This window comes from Globicephala melas, chromosome 11 (assembly GCF_963455315.2).
Source record: "Globicephala melas chromosome 11, mGloMel1.2, whole genome shotgun sequence".
Lineage (NCBI taxonomy): Eukaryota > Metazoa > Chordata > Mammalia > Artiodactyla > Delphinidae > Globicephala > Globicephala melas.
Genome location: NC_083324.2, coordinates 35356321 through 35375701, shown reverse-complemented (window position 1 = coordinate 35375701; position 19381 = coordinate 35356321). Strand labels below are relative to the sequence as shown.

The 19381-nt window shown below is 45.6% G+C and overlaps 1 protein-coding gene and 1 long non-coding RNA gene across 20 annotated transcripts in view; one reads left to right on the top strand and one right to left on the bottom strand.

The window, feature by feature from the left end:
* Window positions 1-16690, bottom strand: part of LOC132598153 (uncharacterized) — a 45189-nt gene extending 28499 nt beyond the window's left edge. For both annotated transcript variants that reach the window (XR_009565922.1, XR_009565921.1), the window contains exon 1: window positions 16217-16690. This is a non-coding gene — a long non-coding RNA (uncharacterized lncRNA). The remainder of the gene's footprint in view (window positions 1-16216) is intronic.
* A 323-nt stretch (window positions 16691-17013) lies between these two features.
* CACNA1D (calcium voltage-gated channel subunit alpha1 D) overlaps window positions 17014-19381 on the top strand; it is a 317823-nt gene continuing 315455 nt past the window's right edge. For all 18 annotated transcript variants that reach the window (XM_060308364.1, XM_060308363.1, XM_060308362.1 and 15 more), the window contains exon 1: window positions 17014-17446. In XM_060308364.1, coding sequence (XP_060164347.1) covers window positions 17380-17446 — 67 coding nt within the window. In that variant the 5' untranslated portion in view covers window positions 17014-17379. The remainder of the gene's footprint in view (window positions 17447-19381) is intronic.

Below are 19381 nucleotides of genomic sequence, written 5' to 3'. Positions count from 1 at the left end.
CAGATGGAGACAGGAATTGACACTGGGCAGGACACCCCTCCCCGTTGCTGCTAGGCCACCTATGCCGAGCAAATTTGTCAGAGGTCTGACAATCAGCTCCCTGCTGCTTTCTCATCTTTTAAAATCCAATTAAACATCTCTGGCCACAGCGTGACAATTGTCTGGGCTCCACAGAGTGGAACTTCACCTGAGGTGGCATTAGGAAGCCAAAAGATAAAAGAAAAGCTGCTTTATCCTGGAAAGATCATGCCCACAGCTCCAGAAAGGGTGGAACCATTGTGAGGTCTGGACCCATGTTCAGACTGAACCATTGTCTAGCTCAGTTCCAAACTTCAAGATGTCAAAGGTCATGGAGCAGATTTAACCCCATCCACATGGACTCCTGTGCGAAGAAGTGTTCTGGTGGTTTAAGAATCATCAGTGGCATAACGTGTGTGTGAGAAACATCGAGTTTGAGTGTAACATCCCAGCAGGGACGGATGCTGGAAAGTTAGGATGGAGCCAGATTATAGGGGACCTTGAAGCCATCATCAGAGTCTGACACTGAACTATAGGGCCCGACCTCTTGTGGAAGGCAGGAGGATTCTGCTATGTATAAAGTGTTCACCTTGCAGATTGCCATCCTGTAACATCTTGCCATTACACTTGTTTCCTGAGGTTTATCCAGCCCATCTAGTCACAGGGCATTGGCATGTTGTTTGCATAATACAGTAATGGCTCCCCTTAAACACTGGGAAGATGCTACCTCTGGAAGAATCAAGAGCTTCTTGTTCTGAAATAAATGCTATGCAGTTACTAGATCAACAAAACAAAACATACAAAACAAGGAATCTGGACTCTGGTACTGAATTTCTTACTGTCCAGTTGGTCATGTGAGGAAACTACTCTCTTCTTGGGGTTTCAGCTTCCTTATCAATAAAATGATGGAGAAAGTGATGAGAACTTGTAAGATTTATTTCTTTTTAGCAACTTTCAAATATGCAATACGGTATTATCAACTATAGTCACCATGCTATACATTATATCCCCATGACTTATTTATAACTGGAAGTTTGTACCTTTTGACTCCCCTCAACCATTTTGCCCACCTGTCCACCCCCACGTCTGGCAACCACAAATCTGTTCTCGGCATCTATGAGCTTGTTTTTTTCCCCGTTTTAGATTCCACATGTAAGTGAGATCATACAGTACTTGTCTTTTTCTGTCTGACTTATTTCACCTAACATAGTGCCCTCAAGGTCCATCCATGTTGCAAATGGCAAAATTTCATTCTTTTTTTATAGCTGAGGAGTATTCCATTGTATGTATATGTATATAAATAATAATCATAAATAATGCTGCTATGAACATAGGGCATATATGAGCATATATCTCTTTGAATTAATGTTTTCATTTTCTTTGGATATATGTCTAGGAGTGGAATTGCTGGATCATATGGTAGTTCTATTTTAGTTTTTTGGGGAACCTCCATACTGTTCTCCATAGTGGCTGAACCAGTTTACATTCCCACCAACAGTGCAAAAGGGAGAGAAGTTTCCCTTTTTTCCACATCCTTGCCAACACTTGTTATTTCTTATCTTTTTGATAATAGCCATTCTGACAGGTGTATGGTAATATCTCATTATATTTTGATTTGCATTTCCCTGATGATTAGTGATATTGAGCATCTTTTCATGTACCTATTAGCTATCTGTATGTCTTCTTTGGAAAAATGTCTATTCAGATCTTTTCCTCATTTTTTTTTTTTTCTTTTTTGTGGTACACGGGCCTCTCACTGTTGTGGCCTCTCCCATTGTGGAGCACAGGCTCCGGACGCGCAGGCCCAGCGGCCATGGCTCACGGGCCCAGCCGCTCCGCGGCAGGTGGGATCCTCCTGGACCGGGGCATGAACCTGTGTCCCCTGCATTGGCTGGTGGACTCTCAACCACTGAGCCACCAGGGAAGCCCTATGTGTCTGTTTTTATGACAGGACCACACTCTTTTGATTACTTTAGCTTGGTAATATAGTTTGAAATCAGGGAGCATGATACCTCCAGCTTTGTTCTTCTTTCTCAAGACTGCTTTGGCTATTTGGGTTCTTTTGTGGTTTCATATAAATTTAGGATTGTTTGTTCTACTTCTGTAAAAAATGTCATTGGAATATTGACAGGGACTGCATTGAATCTGTAGATTGCATTGAATCTATAGATTGCTTTGGGTAGTGTGGACATTTCAAGAATACTAATCCTCCTATCCATGAGCATAGAATACTTTTCATTTATTGTGTCTTCTTCAATTTCTTTCACCAATGTCTTACAGTTTTCAGTGTGTAGGTCTTTTATCTCCTTGGTTAAATTGATTCCTAGGTATTTTATTCTTTTTGATGCAAATGTAAATGGGCTGGTGTTCTTAATTTTCTATTTCTGATAGTTTGTTATTAGTGTATAAAATGTAACAGATTTCTGTATATTAATTTTGTATCGTACAACTTTATTGAATTCATTTATTAGTTCTAACAGTTTTGGGGTAGAGTCTTCAGGATTTTCTGTGTATAGTATCATGCCATCTGCAAATAGGATAGTTTTACCTCTTCCTTTCCAATTTGGATGCCTTTTTTTCCTTTTTCTTGCCTAATAACTCTGACTAGGACTTCTAACACTATGTTGAATAAAAGTGGTGGGTGTGGGCATCCTTGTTTCATTCCTTATCTTAGAAGAAAATCTTTCAGATTTTCACCTTGAGTATAACATTAGCTGTGTGTTCTATTATGGCCTTTATTATGTTGAGGTGTGTTCCCTCTATATCCACTTTGTTAAGAGTTTTTATAATAAATAGATGTTGAATTTTGTCAAATGTTTTTGTGCATCTATTAAGATGCTCATATGATTATCCTTTATTTTGTTAATATGGTGTATCATGTTGACTGATTTGCAGATATTGACTCATCCTTGCCTTCCTGGAATAAATCCCACTTGATCATGGTGCATGATCTTCTTAATGTATTGTTGAATTCAAAGGCATTTTTCAGAAACAGAAAATGACCTGCCTGCAGTCACAATGTGTCAACAATGGTGCCTAGGTTCCACATCTCTCTTCTTCCAGTTTTCTTCTTGCTGTCAGCTGCAGAGCTTATTGTAAGCTAGAATGATCACCACACTTTCTGCAGTTGTGGGAGATCAGAGGAAAAAGAAATGAATAAACCATGGAGTGGTTGGGGAAGACTAAATGGGAGAAGAGGGCCTAGGCTGGAAACTGACAGGGGGTAAGATTTAGCTAGGCAGAGAGAAGGGAGTCAGGCTTTCCAAGTAAACCAGGATGGCAAGGCAGGGCTGGTGTGTTAGGAGGAGTCAAGAGCTGTACTAGCGAGAACAGGAAGCCTGGGAAATGAGAAAGGGCCTTACAGTCACCAAAGGCCCCAGGTAATGCGGAAGCTCCTACACTTGGTGTGCTAGGACCTTGAGACTCAAAAGTATGGTCTTGGAACTAGGAGCATCATCATTACCTGGGCTTGTGAGGAACACAGCATCGCAGGCCCACCCCAGCCCTACTGAGTCCAAATCTTTATTTTAACAAGATCCAAAGGTGATTCCCATGCAACTTGAAGTTTGAAAAGTACTGTCATTCAGGACAATAGGTCTCAGTGATATGATGTCTTATCCCCCACCCCGAGGCCTACTGAATCAGAATTTTCTAGGGATGGGGCTTGGACATTAAAGGTTTTAAGAAGCTCTAACCTGTAAGAAGTACTGTTAAGCCAGGGTTAACAGTAAGTACTTAAGTACTTCTTAAGTACTTAAGTACTTACTCAAGTACTTACTTCTTAAGTACTTCTTAAGTACTACTGTACTTAAGTAAGTACAGAAGTACTTAAGTACTTCTTAAGCCAGGGTTAAGAAGTACTGTTTTCATGGCTATAAAGCAAGAGTGAAAATGTTGGATCAGAGAATAGCACGGTGAAAGATTTAATAAAGATAAGTCATGCAGCAGTATGAAGAGTGTGCTCAGGAAAGAGAAATTAGTGGCAATGAACCAAATATACAAAATGAAAGAGAAGACAGCTCCACCACGCTGAGTCTTGATGGTTGAGAAAATAGTTGTGCCAGAAGTTGCTGTGGGGGTGGGGAGCTGGTCTGCAGAGGATAAGGAGGAGTTAGTTTGGCTTAAGGCATTTCCGCTTAGTTTTCATGGCAACCACATCTGGCAGGCATTAGGTGGTGGGGCATTGGGGCTTAGGTGAAAGGGCGGCACTAGAAGTGTGGATTTGTGATCCATTATCCCGGAGGTGGGAGCCTGGGTCATACAAATGGTACAAGAAGTCCAGATAACAGAATAAAGACTTTTCGTGCTTATAACTTAGAATGGGAGGCATGGAAGGAATTTTAGAAAACTTTAGGCCAAACTTCTATGCATGATCCAAGTGTCCTGACCTCAATGATAGTGCAAGGAATGTCCTTTCAGGTTGGCCTCAGCAGCTGTCAGCTTGGATCAGGGAAGGGCCATGCCCTGGGTCCCCTGCTAGAGCCCCGTGGAGCTCATTGCCAGAAAGGTCTGGCCTGTGTGTCATTCTCTTGCCAACTCTGTGACTCAGCTACACACTTCCAGAGTGATATTTTCAGAATACAGTTATGTGTAGCAGAATCTCTTTTCCATGGCTTGCAGTGTTGCCCATCTGTGGCGTCATCAAGCTCTGTGCTCTAAAAGCAGGGAGGAGGTATGCAGTTGGAGAAAATTGGGAGCCTGCTTGGATGACGGGATTCTGGGGTTCATGCCCTGCACCAGGGCTCCACACCCCCAGAAGCCCTCTCCTAAAGGGAGGGTGGGAGTTGACCAGTAATACACAGACCACCTCAGCAATAGGGTACAAACCAGACTGAAAATACACACCAAGATAAAAGAAGTAGGCTTGGGGGACTTCCCTGGTGGTCCAGTGGTAAAGCATCTGCCTTACAATGCAGCGGATGCGGGTTCGATCCCCAGTCAGGGAACTAAGATCCCACATGCTGCGGGGCAACTAAGGCCGCAGCGCCACAACTACAGAGCCCACGCGCCCTGGAGCCTGCGTGCCACAACTAGAGAAGAGAAAACCCGCACGACACAGCTAGAGAGAAGCCTGCGTGCCGCAACGAAAGATCCCACATGCCTCAGTGAAGATCCCGCATGCTGCAACGAAGACCCGATGCAGCCAGAAGTAAATAAAATAAATAATAAATCTTTTTTTTTAAAAACAAGAAGTAGGCTTGGGGTCGCAAAACCAGGGTTCAAATCTAAGTGAGCTCTGTTACTTATTGATGGAATCCTTGCACAAGTTTCCTCCTCGACAAAATGAGGAATTTTCTCTTCTTCATGGGCTGTAGAGAGCAAATGAAATGCTGCATGTAAGAGTGCTTTGCAAACTATACAATACTTTTATAAATACAATATTTTTTTAAAAAGAACACCAGAATGTCAAATGTATAGACAGATGAGGAAGAAGAGGACCCAGTGAAATCGGAAGATTTGTTTCCATGATAGTTTGGGAGGTTTTCTCTCTTTCCCAGTGCACCAAAAAGGAGGCATCTTCCCATTTGGTTCCATCTCTGGTATGGTCTATTCATTCTTCCTCCTTCAGCCTGAGACTCCCCAAATCAATCCTTAAGTTTTAACACACCTATGACGTACACCTGGTTCTGTGTGCACACCTGGCTTTGGGCAAAATTGTGAAGGAAGCACAGTTACCTGTAGTGACCCCAGATAGCCCTTTAGGGTATGCTTCCCAAAGCAGGCGTGGGCATCCCACTTCCTGAGAACAGGACCATTTAACTGGGAAGTAAGGGGTTTGCTGTGATATTTCCAGGGATGTTGGCATTTCAGGTGGAGGACCAAAGCTTTAAGCTCTAATGATGGAATTTCTGGCATCAGTGAGCTGGGTGGAAACGTGTAGAATTAGATCTTTCTAGTATCCTTGAAACCATAGTACGTAGTCTTCCATCGAGGTGTTAGGCTGGCCTTGTGGTGGAATAATTCTCAGCCCTCAAAGATGTCATAAATTGTATGATCTACATTATAAGTGCTCTGGGTTCCGTGAGATGGAGCCACGTGCATTACCTTGCTGAATTTTGTGAGAACCAAGAAGAGAACAGAGGAGAGTAAGCTATCGTGTTCATCCCGTGATAAGTACCCGTGCAATACGAGGGCATTAACATTCCTGATGCTGGCAGAATCTATTCAGCGCCATAGAAAGCTGCAACCAGAAGAAATCTCATGAAAAGCAATTCATCTGTATAGGGCAGGGTCTTCAAACTTTAGCAGGTATCAGAATCACTTGGAGGACTTGTTAAAGCATAGATGGCTGGGCCTCACCCAGAAACCCTCCAGAGTTTCTGATTCAGTAGGTCTGCGGTGAGTTGGAAAATTTGTATTTCTAACAAGTTCTCAGGTGAAGCTGATGCTGCTCTTGTAGGAAACCTTTGGAAACTGTGGGTCCTGTGCTTTGTAATTTATAAAATGCTCTCCCATAGTGATCTCCTGTGATCCTCTTACACCTCGTGACCTCGTGAGGCAGGTACTTCACAGATGAAGAAGTCAGTCCAGAAAGACTGTGATTGCTAAAGTTCACCCGGCTAGTGGCGAGCAGAGCTGGGACTCAGAGCCCCTCACTCTTAGGGCCATTTTTCTAGTTCTAAAGTGTTCCACTGCGGAGTTCTAGGACGTTGGCTAAGTGTGACCATCAATTTTCTAACTCTTTCTGTAGGATTCTTTTTATTCACTTTGCCTTCTGCAGTCTGCAGTGAGCTATAATAGTTGGGGAATTTTGGAGATTTGGGAAGAAATAGTTGGAGGAGGAAGCAAAGGGACTAGAGGGAAGAAGTTTCTAAGAAGAAAGGTCTGTGAGTGATGAAAGGGTCCCAGTTAGGCAGGAGCTGGGAAAGGAAGCCGAAGAGAGGCCTGCTGAGGGAAAGGGAAGGGGGAGCAAGCTAGTAAAAAGTTAAGAATCCTGAAAGACCTTTCGTAGCGCTTAGGCATTTAGCTTCACAGGACAAGAGGTGTGGTGTTCTGTCCTTTAGCCACTGGGTTACTCTGCCACGTCAAAGTCTAGCCTGTTTCTGATGTGGAGTGTTTGCAAAGCCCCTCCCACCCATCCTGGCATTCTTTGCTATTTACTATTAAAGTAGTGTCAGTCTTTGAAAAAGTATGAAGCTCTGGATATGTTTCCCTCTCAGCCCCATGTGTTCCTTGTATTTATCAAAATGGAACACTAACAAATATTTATCCAGTTTTATAGATGTGTTGACGATAAAGACTACCAGGTGTGTCTCCCTGCCATGGTGATTATTTTGCTCAATACATGATTGACTGAGATGTCTTCAGTGTATTATAAACACACATTAAAAATAGCAACCTAAAAAAAAAGATAAAACTGACAAGTAGGAAGTTCCATATTTTTGGATGCAATACATTGCCAACCTCGTTATTAGGACACAAAACAGATAATCCTTAGTGAGTTAGATAACTTTATATAATGATTCTTCTTCAAATAATGTCTTTTTGGCTCCTACAATCTTATTTTTTTCATTTATAAAAGTGTTTCAAATTGGAACCCTTTGAAAAAAAATTGTTTTTTCTTTTTGGTTCAAATTGGAACCCTTTCAAAAGAAGCTTTTTTTTTTTTTTTTTTCCTGTGTGTATGTCCTAATAACCTAGGACATATAAAGATCTGGCTACTTTATCAAAATTTCAAACTCACGGTCCAATTTCAATTTTTAGCATCCACCTGTGACCATAATCATGAAGCTAAGAAAGGCTACTGCATTTTCATGTTGCATTTTTGTCAAACAGAAAATGTTCTTAAATTGGCCCAGTACTCTCTACTTTGCTAATCAAAGGGGATTAAAGGGATTCAAATCACTCAAAATTTGTTACTGCTTATTTCTGTGTGTTATGAAAACAATTTAAAATTAATGAAATAAAGATTCTTAATATTTTTATCATTTCCTACTTAATGTTCCCCCAAAACATTGATTTAAAAGTTGAAAAGACATATAAGTATCAAGGATTTGTGACTTAGATTTTTCTTTAGAGCAGTAAGAAAAGTGAACAGGTCCGCATATATTGTCGGTGCCAGGTCGGAGAGATACTGGTGCCATTTAAACTTGTTTTTGTTTTGCGAATTGAATAAACAACTGCTCTGAAGAAACGAAAGGAAACTATAATGTTTGAACTATAAAATTTCTGACGTTTACTGACTCTCTGGATCTCCCAAACAACTTCCTGTCCTCGTAAATTTGCTCCTGTGCTTGGTCAGATGCAGGCTTGTGTTATTTTTCCATTGCAGCATGTGAATATACCAGTTTTATTTCCAGCGGTTAGCTGCTTTTAACCTGGAGGTGGCTGTGCAGTAGTGCTGACTAAACCCAATGTTGGATGTGCTGTGTGTGTGTCCACTGTCACATTCAGTATGGGCCATGGGGCTGCACTTATGTGCATGGATGTAAATACCTATTTTACTATTATCTCTGTCCTCTACTTTACCTCCTTTGGGGTTGTCAGTATTGACTGTTGAATCTAAATAATAAAGCATGTACAGGAAATTAAAATATGTAAAGCAAAATACAAAAACTATTTAAAAAATCCAACCGCATTCTATTGCTTTGGGACTATATTGAATGACAGAATACTCATGAACGAAAAGGAGAGTCATCACAATGGATTGATCTTAATGGGGGCAAAGAGTTAAGTTTTGAGGTCAGGTCATAAAGGTAAGAACTAAGACCAACCAAAGGAAGGGCAGACTCCTGCCAGCACTATTTAAATGGTGCCCTCCCTTCCTTCCTTTCTCTCCTTGCAACTGCATATACTTAAATTCACATAAGGTATGTGATTCAAGTTGATGGTACGTACCAGCGCTTCTACAACATTATTTTACTTTATTAAAAAATATATTTATTTATTTTTGGCTGCGTTGGGCCTTTGTTGCTGTGTTCAGGCTTTTTCTAGTTGTGGCGAGCGGGGGCTACTCTTCTTTGTGGTGCGCGTGTTTCTTATTGTGGTGGCTTCTCGTTGCGCAGCATAGGCTCTAGGTGCGCGGGCTTCAGTAATTGTGGTATGCAGCCTCAGTAGTTGTGGCTCGCGGGCTCTAGAGCCCAGGCTCAGCAGTTGTGGTGCACAGGCTTATTTGCTCCGTGGCATGTGGGATCTTCCTGGACCAGGGCTCAAACCTGTGTCCCCTGCATTGGCAGGCGGATTCTTTACCACTGCACCACCAGGGAAGTCCCTACAACATTATTTTAAATCTTTGCAATAAATCAATAAGATGGGTGATATTATCCCTGTTTTACCCGAAGAGAGAAAGTGACTTCCCCAGAGCAACATAGCTAGTAGCTGGCAAGGCCAGGATTTGAACACAGATCTACCTGGCTCTGAAGTCTAATCTCTCAAATACACCATATTAGAATGGTAAGAACCCTTAGAGACCATGTTTTATAACCACTTTATTTCACAGATGGGAAACAAGACTTTCCCCCTTTGCTGCTTCCCTCAGTCAGCGTGGATAATGGGGTGTCAACTGTATATACTAGACTTTGCCAGGATTTCCCAACTGGGGAAATGGAGAGGATTTGGTCCATCAGAGAGTGATGGATAAGATTTAAGAATTGGGTCAAGGGGGATGGGAATGAACCAGTTAAAGGAACTGGAATTACATAGCCTGATGTGAAACATAAATCCGGCTCTTCAAGTGAATAGTTAGTTGATGAAGGATAAAGACCAGCTGGGCTCTACTTTCCATGTGCCAACTCAAGAAGAAAGGCCTGTGTATTTTGCTGGGTGGGGGTATAAGTCAGTTGTAATCAAGAAGTCCTGATGGGGGGGGATGTTGGGAGGAGGGTGGCTCGTTAGAATAGTGGGATAGGGGACCCTCCCCCCCACCTGCCAGGCTGGAAGCTGCCTTCTGCAGGTCTTTATGCTTTCCTCCCCAAGTTAAGAATAGCATTGCCCCTCTTAATAGCTATAGTTAAAAAGTAACATATTCTTAATTAACCCATCAGAACCTCCTGCACCTTACAAATGTTTCTACTCTCTGATCGATCCTGCCCACTGGGGTTAGAGCTATTTTCATGAAGCACAACATTGATACCAATTCTCTGCCCAAAGATGGCCCCAGAATAGCTATTTTCAAAGTGTGGTCAATGAAACCCCAGAGGTAAGGTTGCCATTTTAACTAATCAGCAGAAAATTTTTTAGTATATCTATGTCCCAGGCAATATTTGAGCATCCTGTATTTTATCTAGTAACCCCTACCTGGGGGACCTTAAGATCCTTTTCAAGGGGTCTTTGAGGTCAAAACTATTTTCACAGGACCACTAAAACTTCTCTGCTGTTTCCACTGCGTTGACATTTGCACTGATGGTGCGAAATCAACAGTAGTTAAAAGTGCTGGTGTCGGGCTTCCCTGGTGGCGCAGTGGTTGAGAATCTGCCTGCCAGTGCAGGGGACACGGGTTCAAGCCCTGGCCTGGGAAGATCCCATATGCCGTGGAGCAACTAAGCCCCTGCACCACAGCTACTGAGCATACGCATCTGGAGCCTGTGCTCCGCAACAAGAGAGGCCGCGACAGTGAGAGGCCCGCGCACCGCGATGAAGAGTGGCCCCTGCTCGCCGCAACTAGAGAAAGCCCTTGCACAGAAACGAAGACCCAACACAGCCAAAACGTAAAAAAAAAAAAAAAAAAAAAAAAAAAGTGCTGGTGTCTTAGCATGAATCAGGGCAGTGACACCAAAGTGTACTGGTGGACATCGTGTGATGCACAATCTCTGTCATGTGCTCACAGTAAAAAAAAAAAAAAAAAGCCAGTTTTACTTAAGAATCTCCTTGATGAAGCAGTAAAAATGATTAGTTTTATTAAATCTCAATCCTTGTGTAGATGTCTTCTTAATATTCTGGGTGATATATTGGGATGTATGTATAAAACATTACTGCCGCATACAATGGTTGTCTCACTTGTGTGATGGTTTGAGATGCAAAGCTGAATGGTTGCTTTTTCATGGAACACCACTTTTACTGACAAACTTTGGTTATTGAGACCTAAGTATTTGGCAGATGTTTTGAAAATGAATGAAGTGAGCCAGTCACCTCCAAGAAAAAACTTGACAGTGTTTGCGCCAATTATAAAATTTGAGCTTTCAAGTGAAAATTAGAATTTTGAAAAACTTCTGTCTACCACTGAGAGCTTGACAACTTCTCAATGCTCAAAGACTTTCTGATGAGCTTGGTGGTGATAACAATGAATGTGGGTTTTTTTTTTTGACACTTTAATGAAACATGTCAATATTTAGAAAATCTGTGTAACTCAGTGAGTCAAAATATTCTAAATGACCAATGCATGATATTACCAAATTCTGCATCGGTAGAAAGATCCATTCACAGTGCAATATAAACTGAGTGATTTTAATGTAACAGTGTAAAAAAGTTTGCACTGTTATGGTTTTAAATTCCACATTTCAACTAACCTTTAAAAGTCCAGTTTTGGTGTCATACCAAAGAAGAGTATCAATAATTATCCGAAAAAGTTCCTCCCTTTTTCAAATTCATATTTGTGTCAGGCTGGATATTCGTCCTTTATCTCAACACAATCTATCACTACAGATTGAATGCTGAGGAGATAAGAGAATCTAGCTGTCTTCTTTTTCATCCAGACAGTAAGGAGATTTGCAGAAATATAAAAGAATGCCATTCTTCTCATTATTTTGTTTTGGAAACTAGAGTTACTTTCCTTTAAAAAATTATGTTAACACGTAATGGGCTTATTACTATTTTTTTTTTTTTTTTGCGGTACGCGGGCCTCTCACTGTTGTGGCCTCTCCCGTTGCAGAGCACAGGCTCCAGACGCGCAGGCTCAGCGGCCATGGCTCATGCGGGATCTTCCCGGACCGGGGTACGAACCCGTGTCCCCTGCATCGGCAGGCGGACTCACAACCACTGCGCCACCAGGGAAGACCCATGGGCTTATTACTATTTTAAAGTGAACTATAAATGATTTTTAAAATGTTCTGTTTGAATTTTGCATATGGTGAATATCAAGTGAGATCATCTACATGGTAAAAGCTCTTTGGGGTCTACCATAATTTAAAAAATATATATTTATTTTCTTATTTATTTAGTTGTGCCAGGTCTTAGTTGTGGCATACAGGATCTTTGTTGTGGCATGCACGCGTGATCTAGTTCCCCGACCAGGGATTGAACCTGGGCTCCTTGCATTGGAGGTGCGGAGTCTTACCCACTGTGCCACCAGGCAAGTCCCTACCATAATTTTTAAGAGTGTGAAGGGATTCTGAGACCAAAAAGCTTGAGAATCACTGGCCTACAGGACAACACCTAAACTGGTGAACCAGATATTAGGGATTCCTGCCATTCTACTCCAACCTGCCTTTGCCACCTCACTTATCACGACTGTCTCTGTAGTAACCCCAGGTTCCAGCCTAACCACCTACTTACTGATTTCTGCACATGTTCTGCACTTGTCTGCCTGACTCTGTGCATGCCATTCCTCTACCTGGCACACATGTCCACACCCCCTTTATCCACCTGTCTGGTGGTTAGTGGGTCAGAGCTACCTCCTTAGGGCCTGAGGATGGAGAGACTCATTTAGACCCAACGTCACAGTCTGTTTATGGCTATACTGTGCATATAGCCTTCAGGATCTGTTTATTTGTCTTCCTTGATTAGAATTCCTGGAGTGCAAAGGACCCAATTTTCCCTCTGTTTATATTTTCCCATCTAAAGGCCAAGTGTCGTGCCATAAACTTTATGGGATTTTTGTAAATATTAGCTGACAATTTCTACCGATATCTGTGGGCTTTTATGATCCTGTGCAGATTAATCAGAGTATTTAGTGCCTGCTGTGAGAAGAACACTTGGCAGTGGGGGAAAGGGGGCTAAGGAGGTGACCCTTGCTTAAGGACCTGAACTGTGCTTGGAGAGACAGGATTTATAGCCAAAAAGCAATCAAACAAGACACAAGAAGGTATGTAATCAAAGGAATAACCAGGTGCTGTAGGCCTTTAGGGAAGGGGAGATGGGAGCCAGGGCACGTGCCTGTTTGCCGTCGCTGGAGAAATCTGAGCAGGCTCCTGGGAGGAGGCAAGGACTTGCTGGGGACTCGTTAAATAGGGAGGGTTTAGTTAGAGGTCAGCAAGGCAGGATTTCGGGTCAGCAAATAAACACAAGCCAGGGCAGAGTCAGGAATGAGCACAGCTTGTTCACGGCCTAATGAGGCTGCTGGCCATGGTGAAGGTGAATGGTGTGAAATGATAAGGTTGAAAGCTGGTTAGAGGAGTTTACATTGGACTTGGAAGGAAGGAAGAACCAGCTTTCTTTTTTTTTTTTGGTTAGGTAAGTGACATGGTGTTTTTTGAGCCAAAGATGGGCTATTTGTGGGAGGAGGAATGGAGATGGGGCATCTAGTTAATGGCCTAGGGGTGTGAGGAGGTGAGGCTCTGGACTGGGGAATCAGCAAGTTTTTGGAATGAAGTCCACGCAGGTCACCACGTCTAGAATGCCAGCGTGGAGCCTTTAAATGGCAATGTTTTATATATAAAGGCCTAGGGATTAAAACTCCACAGTAGTGTGTTAGTGACATAATTGGGTCTTATCATGTGTGGCTGATTTAGAGGTGAAATCTTTTATTCTAGCCTTTCCTCATGTTTTATTGTTTCAGCTACTAAATAATTGTGTGTGGTTTTGGGCTGTTTACTTAACTCCTCGGTGTCTTGGTTTTGCCATCTGTAAAATGAGGGTATTAATAGTTTAATAGTACCTGTCTCATAGCCTCGTTATGAGAATTACATGTGGTAATACATGTAAAGTGCCTATTTTTACGCCTGACACATAGAAGGCCTTTAAAAAATATTAGCTATTATTATTTATTTATTCAGTAATTCACATTATCATGGGAATATAAGTATTTAAATTACCCAATGGGCCAAAGCATTCAGTGCTAAGCTGAATGAAGGCCCTCAAAAAAAAAAAAAAAAAGCTTCCTGGAGACACGGCAAAGATGGGATTCAGAAGCCGGGATGGAAAAATGTTAAAAATTCTAATTCCATAAACTCATTAAGATCTAAAGTGTAAAACTGGGAGACCCAAGTCACAATTTAATCTTGTCACTTCTCAGCTTAAACACCTTCACTGGCTCCCACTGCAGAAAAGATAAATCTGGTCTTTTTAGCAAGCCAGCAAGCCTTCCTTCACTGACGTTTCGTTGGCCATCACAGCCTTCCTTCCCCAGCCCAGTGGCCTGCGCCTCAGCTGCTCTGCACTCCTGCTAATTTTCAAACACATCCTGTCCTGCACAGCAGTCTCCCTTGCCTTCACTCTATCCCCCAAAGCTCATTCCTCTTACCCCATTTATGCACTATAAAATTAATCACCTGTTTTTAATAGACTTTATTTTTAAGGGCATTTTTAGGTTTACAGAAAGATTGCATAGAAAGTAAAGTTCCCATAAACTCTCTCCCCCAACAGTTTCTCCTTTCATTAACATCTTGCATTAGTGTGGTCCATTTGTTACAACCGATAAATCAGTATTGATACATTATTCTTTTTTTTTTTTGGCGGTACGCGGGCCTCTCACTGTTATGGTCTCTCCCGTTGCGGAGCACAGGCTCCGGACGCGCAGGCTCAGCGGCCATGGCTCACAGGCCCAGCCGCTCCGCGGCATGTGGGATCTTCCCGGACCGGGGCAAGAACCCATGTCCCCTGCATCGGCAGGCAGACTCCCAACCACTGCGCCACCAGGGAAGCCCGATACATTATTCTTAACTAAAGTCCATAGTTTACACCAGGGTTCACTCTGTGTTGTACGCTACTATGGGTTTTGACAAATGCATAAGAATAATGTCCTATAGCCACCATTACAGTATTACAGAATAGCTTCATTGCCCTAAAATCGCCCTGTCCTCCACCTACCTATCCCTTCCTCTTCCCCTTCCTGTCAGTTTTTAAGAATCAGTTAAAATGCCATCTCTTTTGTGAAAATATCTCAGGATCCCTCTATTGTGAATCTCTTTGATGCTTGCATAACACTTTCTTCATACCTGTTATAGCTCCTATGTTCCAAATATTATTAGAGATACACACACTCTTTTCTTCCTTTACTAGAGTGTATGTCCTTGACGGAGGGTCTGTGCCATAGATTTATCCTCATAACACCTAGCCTAGACCCTGTTCTTAACGGGTGCCTTGTGAATGCTGGCTGAATTGTGAGCAAATATTAGGGTGGGATTTTCCAGAACAGGTCTCAAGAGGCAAAGCTTTAGACCTAGAGTTCTGAAAGTGACAAGTGTACTTGTGAATTTTAAACATGCTTCAGGACTCAGGGGTCCATGGATGGGAAACTCTCTGAAGGGAACTGGCTTCTGTCCCTTCAGATTTGGGCTCAGAATCAGCCTCGGTTGAGGTGGCCCAGGCCAGCTTTATAAATATTACTAACTAGGCTTCAGGGCTCTTTCCTTGCCTCTCGTCCCCTCCAAAAACAAAGCAAAAAAGAAAAGGACAGGGAAGTTGGTTGTTTCCATCCATCTAGTCCCGGTGCCCCTCTCTGGAAGGCCCCTGGAACGTCTGTTTGGTACCCCTCTCTCTCTCCCCAGATGGCTCTCAACAATTGAGGGTGCCCAGCGTGCCTTCTTTGGCCAAGGAGCACCTTCTCTTAATTTCCTAGTTCACGCTGAGCGTTTTGCTTTATTTTCGCTTTAAAGACGTTGTTCTCAAACATTCTAAAACGCTGTAGGAACATGCAGATCAGAAAAGCAAATAAATCGAATCTTGTGAAGTAACAAAGCAGACGTCCTTATTCAACAACCAGCACAACGCTAAATGGGAAATATCAGTCATGCACTAGAGACAGTAGCTTCCCCTCCAGACGGGAACTGCCTGTTTGCAAAAACCCCCACCCCGAAAAATGAGGCAGTGAAGGTTCCGTAAAACAAACTCCTCTCCTCAGCTCCCAAACGGGAGTCTGCAGTTTCTAGCAGCACTGCCTGTTCTTCTTACGCGACACAAGCAGTTTGCAAGACCTCGGCTTTTACTTCCCAGTACCTGCCTCCTAACACAAGTGGGGGTGGAGAGGGAGGGAGGGAGTGGGAAAAAGAGATGTCCTCCCCCTCCCCCAACCATCTTAGAGCCCACAGCGGCGCCAGACCCAGCGCTGGGCGGGGTGGGATAAGGGACACTCTGGAAGCTAGGTTAGATCTAAAGGTGCTGTTACCTGGGGCGGCGAGTGCTCTCCAGACAGCCGGGCTCTCCCATCTCCCCCGCAATCGGAAAGAGCCGAGGAAAAGTGTGTGGGGGGCTCCTGCCCGGCTCCGGAGCGGTTTGGGAGCCGGGCAGAGCCCCTCGCCAACCGAGCGACAACCGCCCGCCGGCACCTGTGCTCCCAGGGGGCGGGGCCTCCTCCAGGTGTGCTCCGGGGGAGGACGACGCCGACAGCCGAGGCCAGCCGCGGGAGCCTAAGCGTCCCCCGGCCCCCGCCCCGAAGAAATGCCGGGGGAGGAGCGGTTAATCCGCACCCGGCCTCGGCGGGATCCGCGGGCCCCGCCGGGGGGAAGGGGAGAGCACGCCGCGGTACCGAGGGGGTTAAGCGGGAGGCCCGCGGCTGGAGCGCGCTTAACCCTTCGGTGCCCGCGGGTCAACCGAGCCTGGCCGGGGTGGCGGGCCCCCGAGTCCCACGCGGCGCCTACCCCGACCGCGCGGGCCGTGCGGGGGGAGCCGCGGGTCGGCCTCCGGTCGCCGGGGCGCGGCGCGGCCCGTGGGAGGCCCGGGGCGGGCGGGGGGAGGGAGGGGGACGCGGCGGCGGGCGCGCAGCGTCGCCAGGGCGAAGCCGGCGTGCGGCGCGGCGCGGCGGGCGCGGAGCTAGCGAGCGAGCGCCTCCGTCCCCGGATGTGAGCTCCGGCTGCCCGCGGTCGCGAGCCAGCGGCGGCGCGGGCGGCGGCGGCGGCGGCGGGCACCGGGCACCGGGCACCGCGGCGGGCGAGCGGGCGGGCATGGGGGGCGCGCCGAGCGGCCCCGGCGGCCGGGCCGGCATCCTCGCGGCGTCCCTCCGCTAGAGGGGGGGACCAAGCCAATTCTCCTTTGCAGCAAAAAATTACATGTATATATTATCAAGATAATATATACATCCGATCTTATTTTTTAAAAAAAGTTTATTTTGCTCCGATTTTGAAAAAGAGGGAGGGTGGGTGGCCAGCGGTTTTTATAAATTATTCTTATTTTCTGTTATCTGTCCCCGTCCCTCCCCACCCCCTGCTGAAGCTTGAATAAGGGCAGGGATCGCGGCTCCTACCTATCGGTCACCCCCTTGCCCGTTCCTCCCCCGCCCCATCGCCTAGCACAGTGCCCTGCACACAGTAGGCGCTCAATAAATGTTCGTGGATGATGATGATGATGATGATGAAAAAAATGCAGCATCAACGGCAGCAGCAAGCGGACCACGCGAACGGTGAGCAGCCAGAGCCTGGGCACCCGCTGCCAAATCTAATCCTTGTCATGGTCCTCCTCTTCCCACCCCCCTCTTCCTTCTCACCCCCCTCCCATCTCTGATGCGCTGGTGGGTTGAGGGGGTTGGAGAGGATGCTTCTAGCTCGGTGTCATCTACACAGAAAGGGGAGATGCGTGACAGCCACTCCGTTCTCCCCTTCAGGCCTTGAATGTCAGAGCTAATTCTGCATTTGTGGGGTGGGGGCGGCCGTGGAGTCCGTGGAGTACTGTGCCGCCGGAGGGGCGGCAAGCCGAGGTGATTCGGCTTCAGTGTCCTCGGGCTCAACTTTCCTCCAACGCTCCCGAGCGATGGAAAGGGGGTGGCTATGAGTCTTCACCCGGAGCCCCCTTTCCAGCCTCTTCACCTCCTTCCCCGGCCCCTGGTTAATTAGGAAGAAGGTCTCTGGTGGCATCCGGAAAATTCTAGGATTGCCAGGTTTCAACCTCCTCGCCGGTGGGTGAAGCATCCCCCTACCCTTGAGAGGGAGGCTGGGTCTCGGAGTCGCCGGCCAGGGGGTCGGGTGGAACGCGTATTCCCGCTCGCAGCGCCGCTGTGCACACGTCGGTAACCTAGCAATGCCCGGAGAGTCGCTGCCGCTGTGAGGCTCTGCGCCCCAGCCCGGCCACGTGCAGTTACCATGCCGGCCCGGCTGGGTCGAGAGAAGGGGGCGCAGCTCCTGGCCAGCCCTCTTCACTCCTGCTTGGAGGTCACTGGCGTCCCCCACAACCCTCCATGGGCTCGCAGCCTTCCCGATGACCGCTCCCCAAGGGAAGACTTGGGGCGACTCCTCCCCTGGCTCAGACCGTCTGCTGCCCAAACCCAAGGCCCCCTCTCAGGCTGCTGGCCAGGCAGATGTGTGCTCGCTTTGACTCTTCCTTGCTTTTTACTGAGCAAGAATTGGTTTTGCAAATGCCCATCCCTCTACCTCTGCCACCACGCTCACTTTGACTTCTGTCTCAGTAAGGAGGTTGTGACCAGAGGCAGGCAGGTGCCAGGGAGACCTGCCTGGGTCTTGGCCTGACCCCAGGCTGGAGAGGGCTTTGCACATGGAACCCTCTTGGGGTTCTACCCTGTGTGCACTTGGATACCAGCCTACACTGAGGTGATTCCTGTGTAGGCCTTGAGGGCCCCTGGCATAACCCGGCCTGTCTGTCCTGGGTGTAAGGGTGCAGGCTGCCTGCCTTGTCTGTTTCTTTGGATGCTGGCTTGGCTGCTGCAGCTGCAATTTAAAATGCAAAAAAGCCCTAAAGATGTTTTCTGTTTTCCAAAGACTGTGGAGGAAATGAGTCCCAAGCATCATGAATTTTCATTTGGAGGAAGTGTCAGTGCATAATCTAGGTATTGGTTATGGGGCTTTTGGTATTGCCCTGGTGCCAGTGGAGGATTTTTTTTTCCATGCTGAAAAAAGTGCATTGGTGGCTATGGAAAGATGTTGGAGTAACACCCTGAAAATGATTAAGACTGTTGAATTATTGCCACTGCTTTTTTTGTGTGTGTATGTGTGTGTGTGTGTGTGATGGTAGTTATTTTGAAGAAAAGCTGTTGTATGTATCTGTTAACTCATTAGAGATACATGGGTTTTAAAAGTCAGAAAAGATTTGAAATAAATGTGGGAATGACCTCAGTTTGTCTGAAGGAATGCACTGAAAGACTCCTTGTGAAGACACGGGTGTAGGGAGTTACTGACCCATTGGGCGTGATGCAGCAGTGGTCCTGTGTTACTGACACTTTGGGCAGGGCTTGCGGACTTTCCTTGCTACTCTTGCTGGCCAAACCCTGCTTCTAAAAAATAGGACATGAGGTTTCAAATGGAAACATGGGGATGATTTCCCTACTGTTCTTGATGGGAAACCACTTTAGCTTTCTTCTGACACTGGATTCTCATTGTTTTGTTTT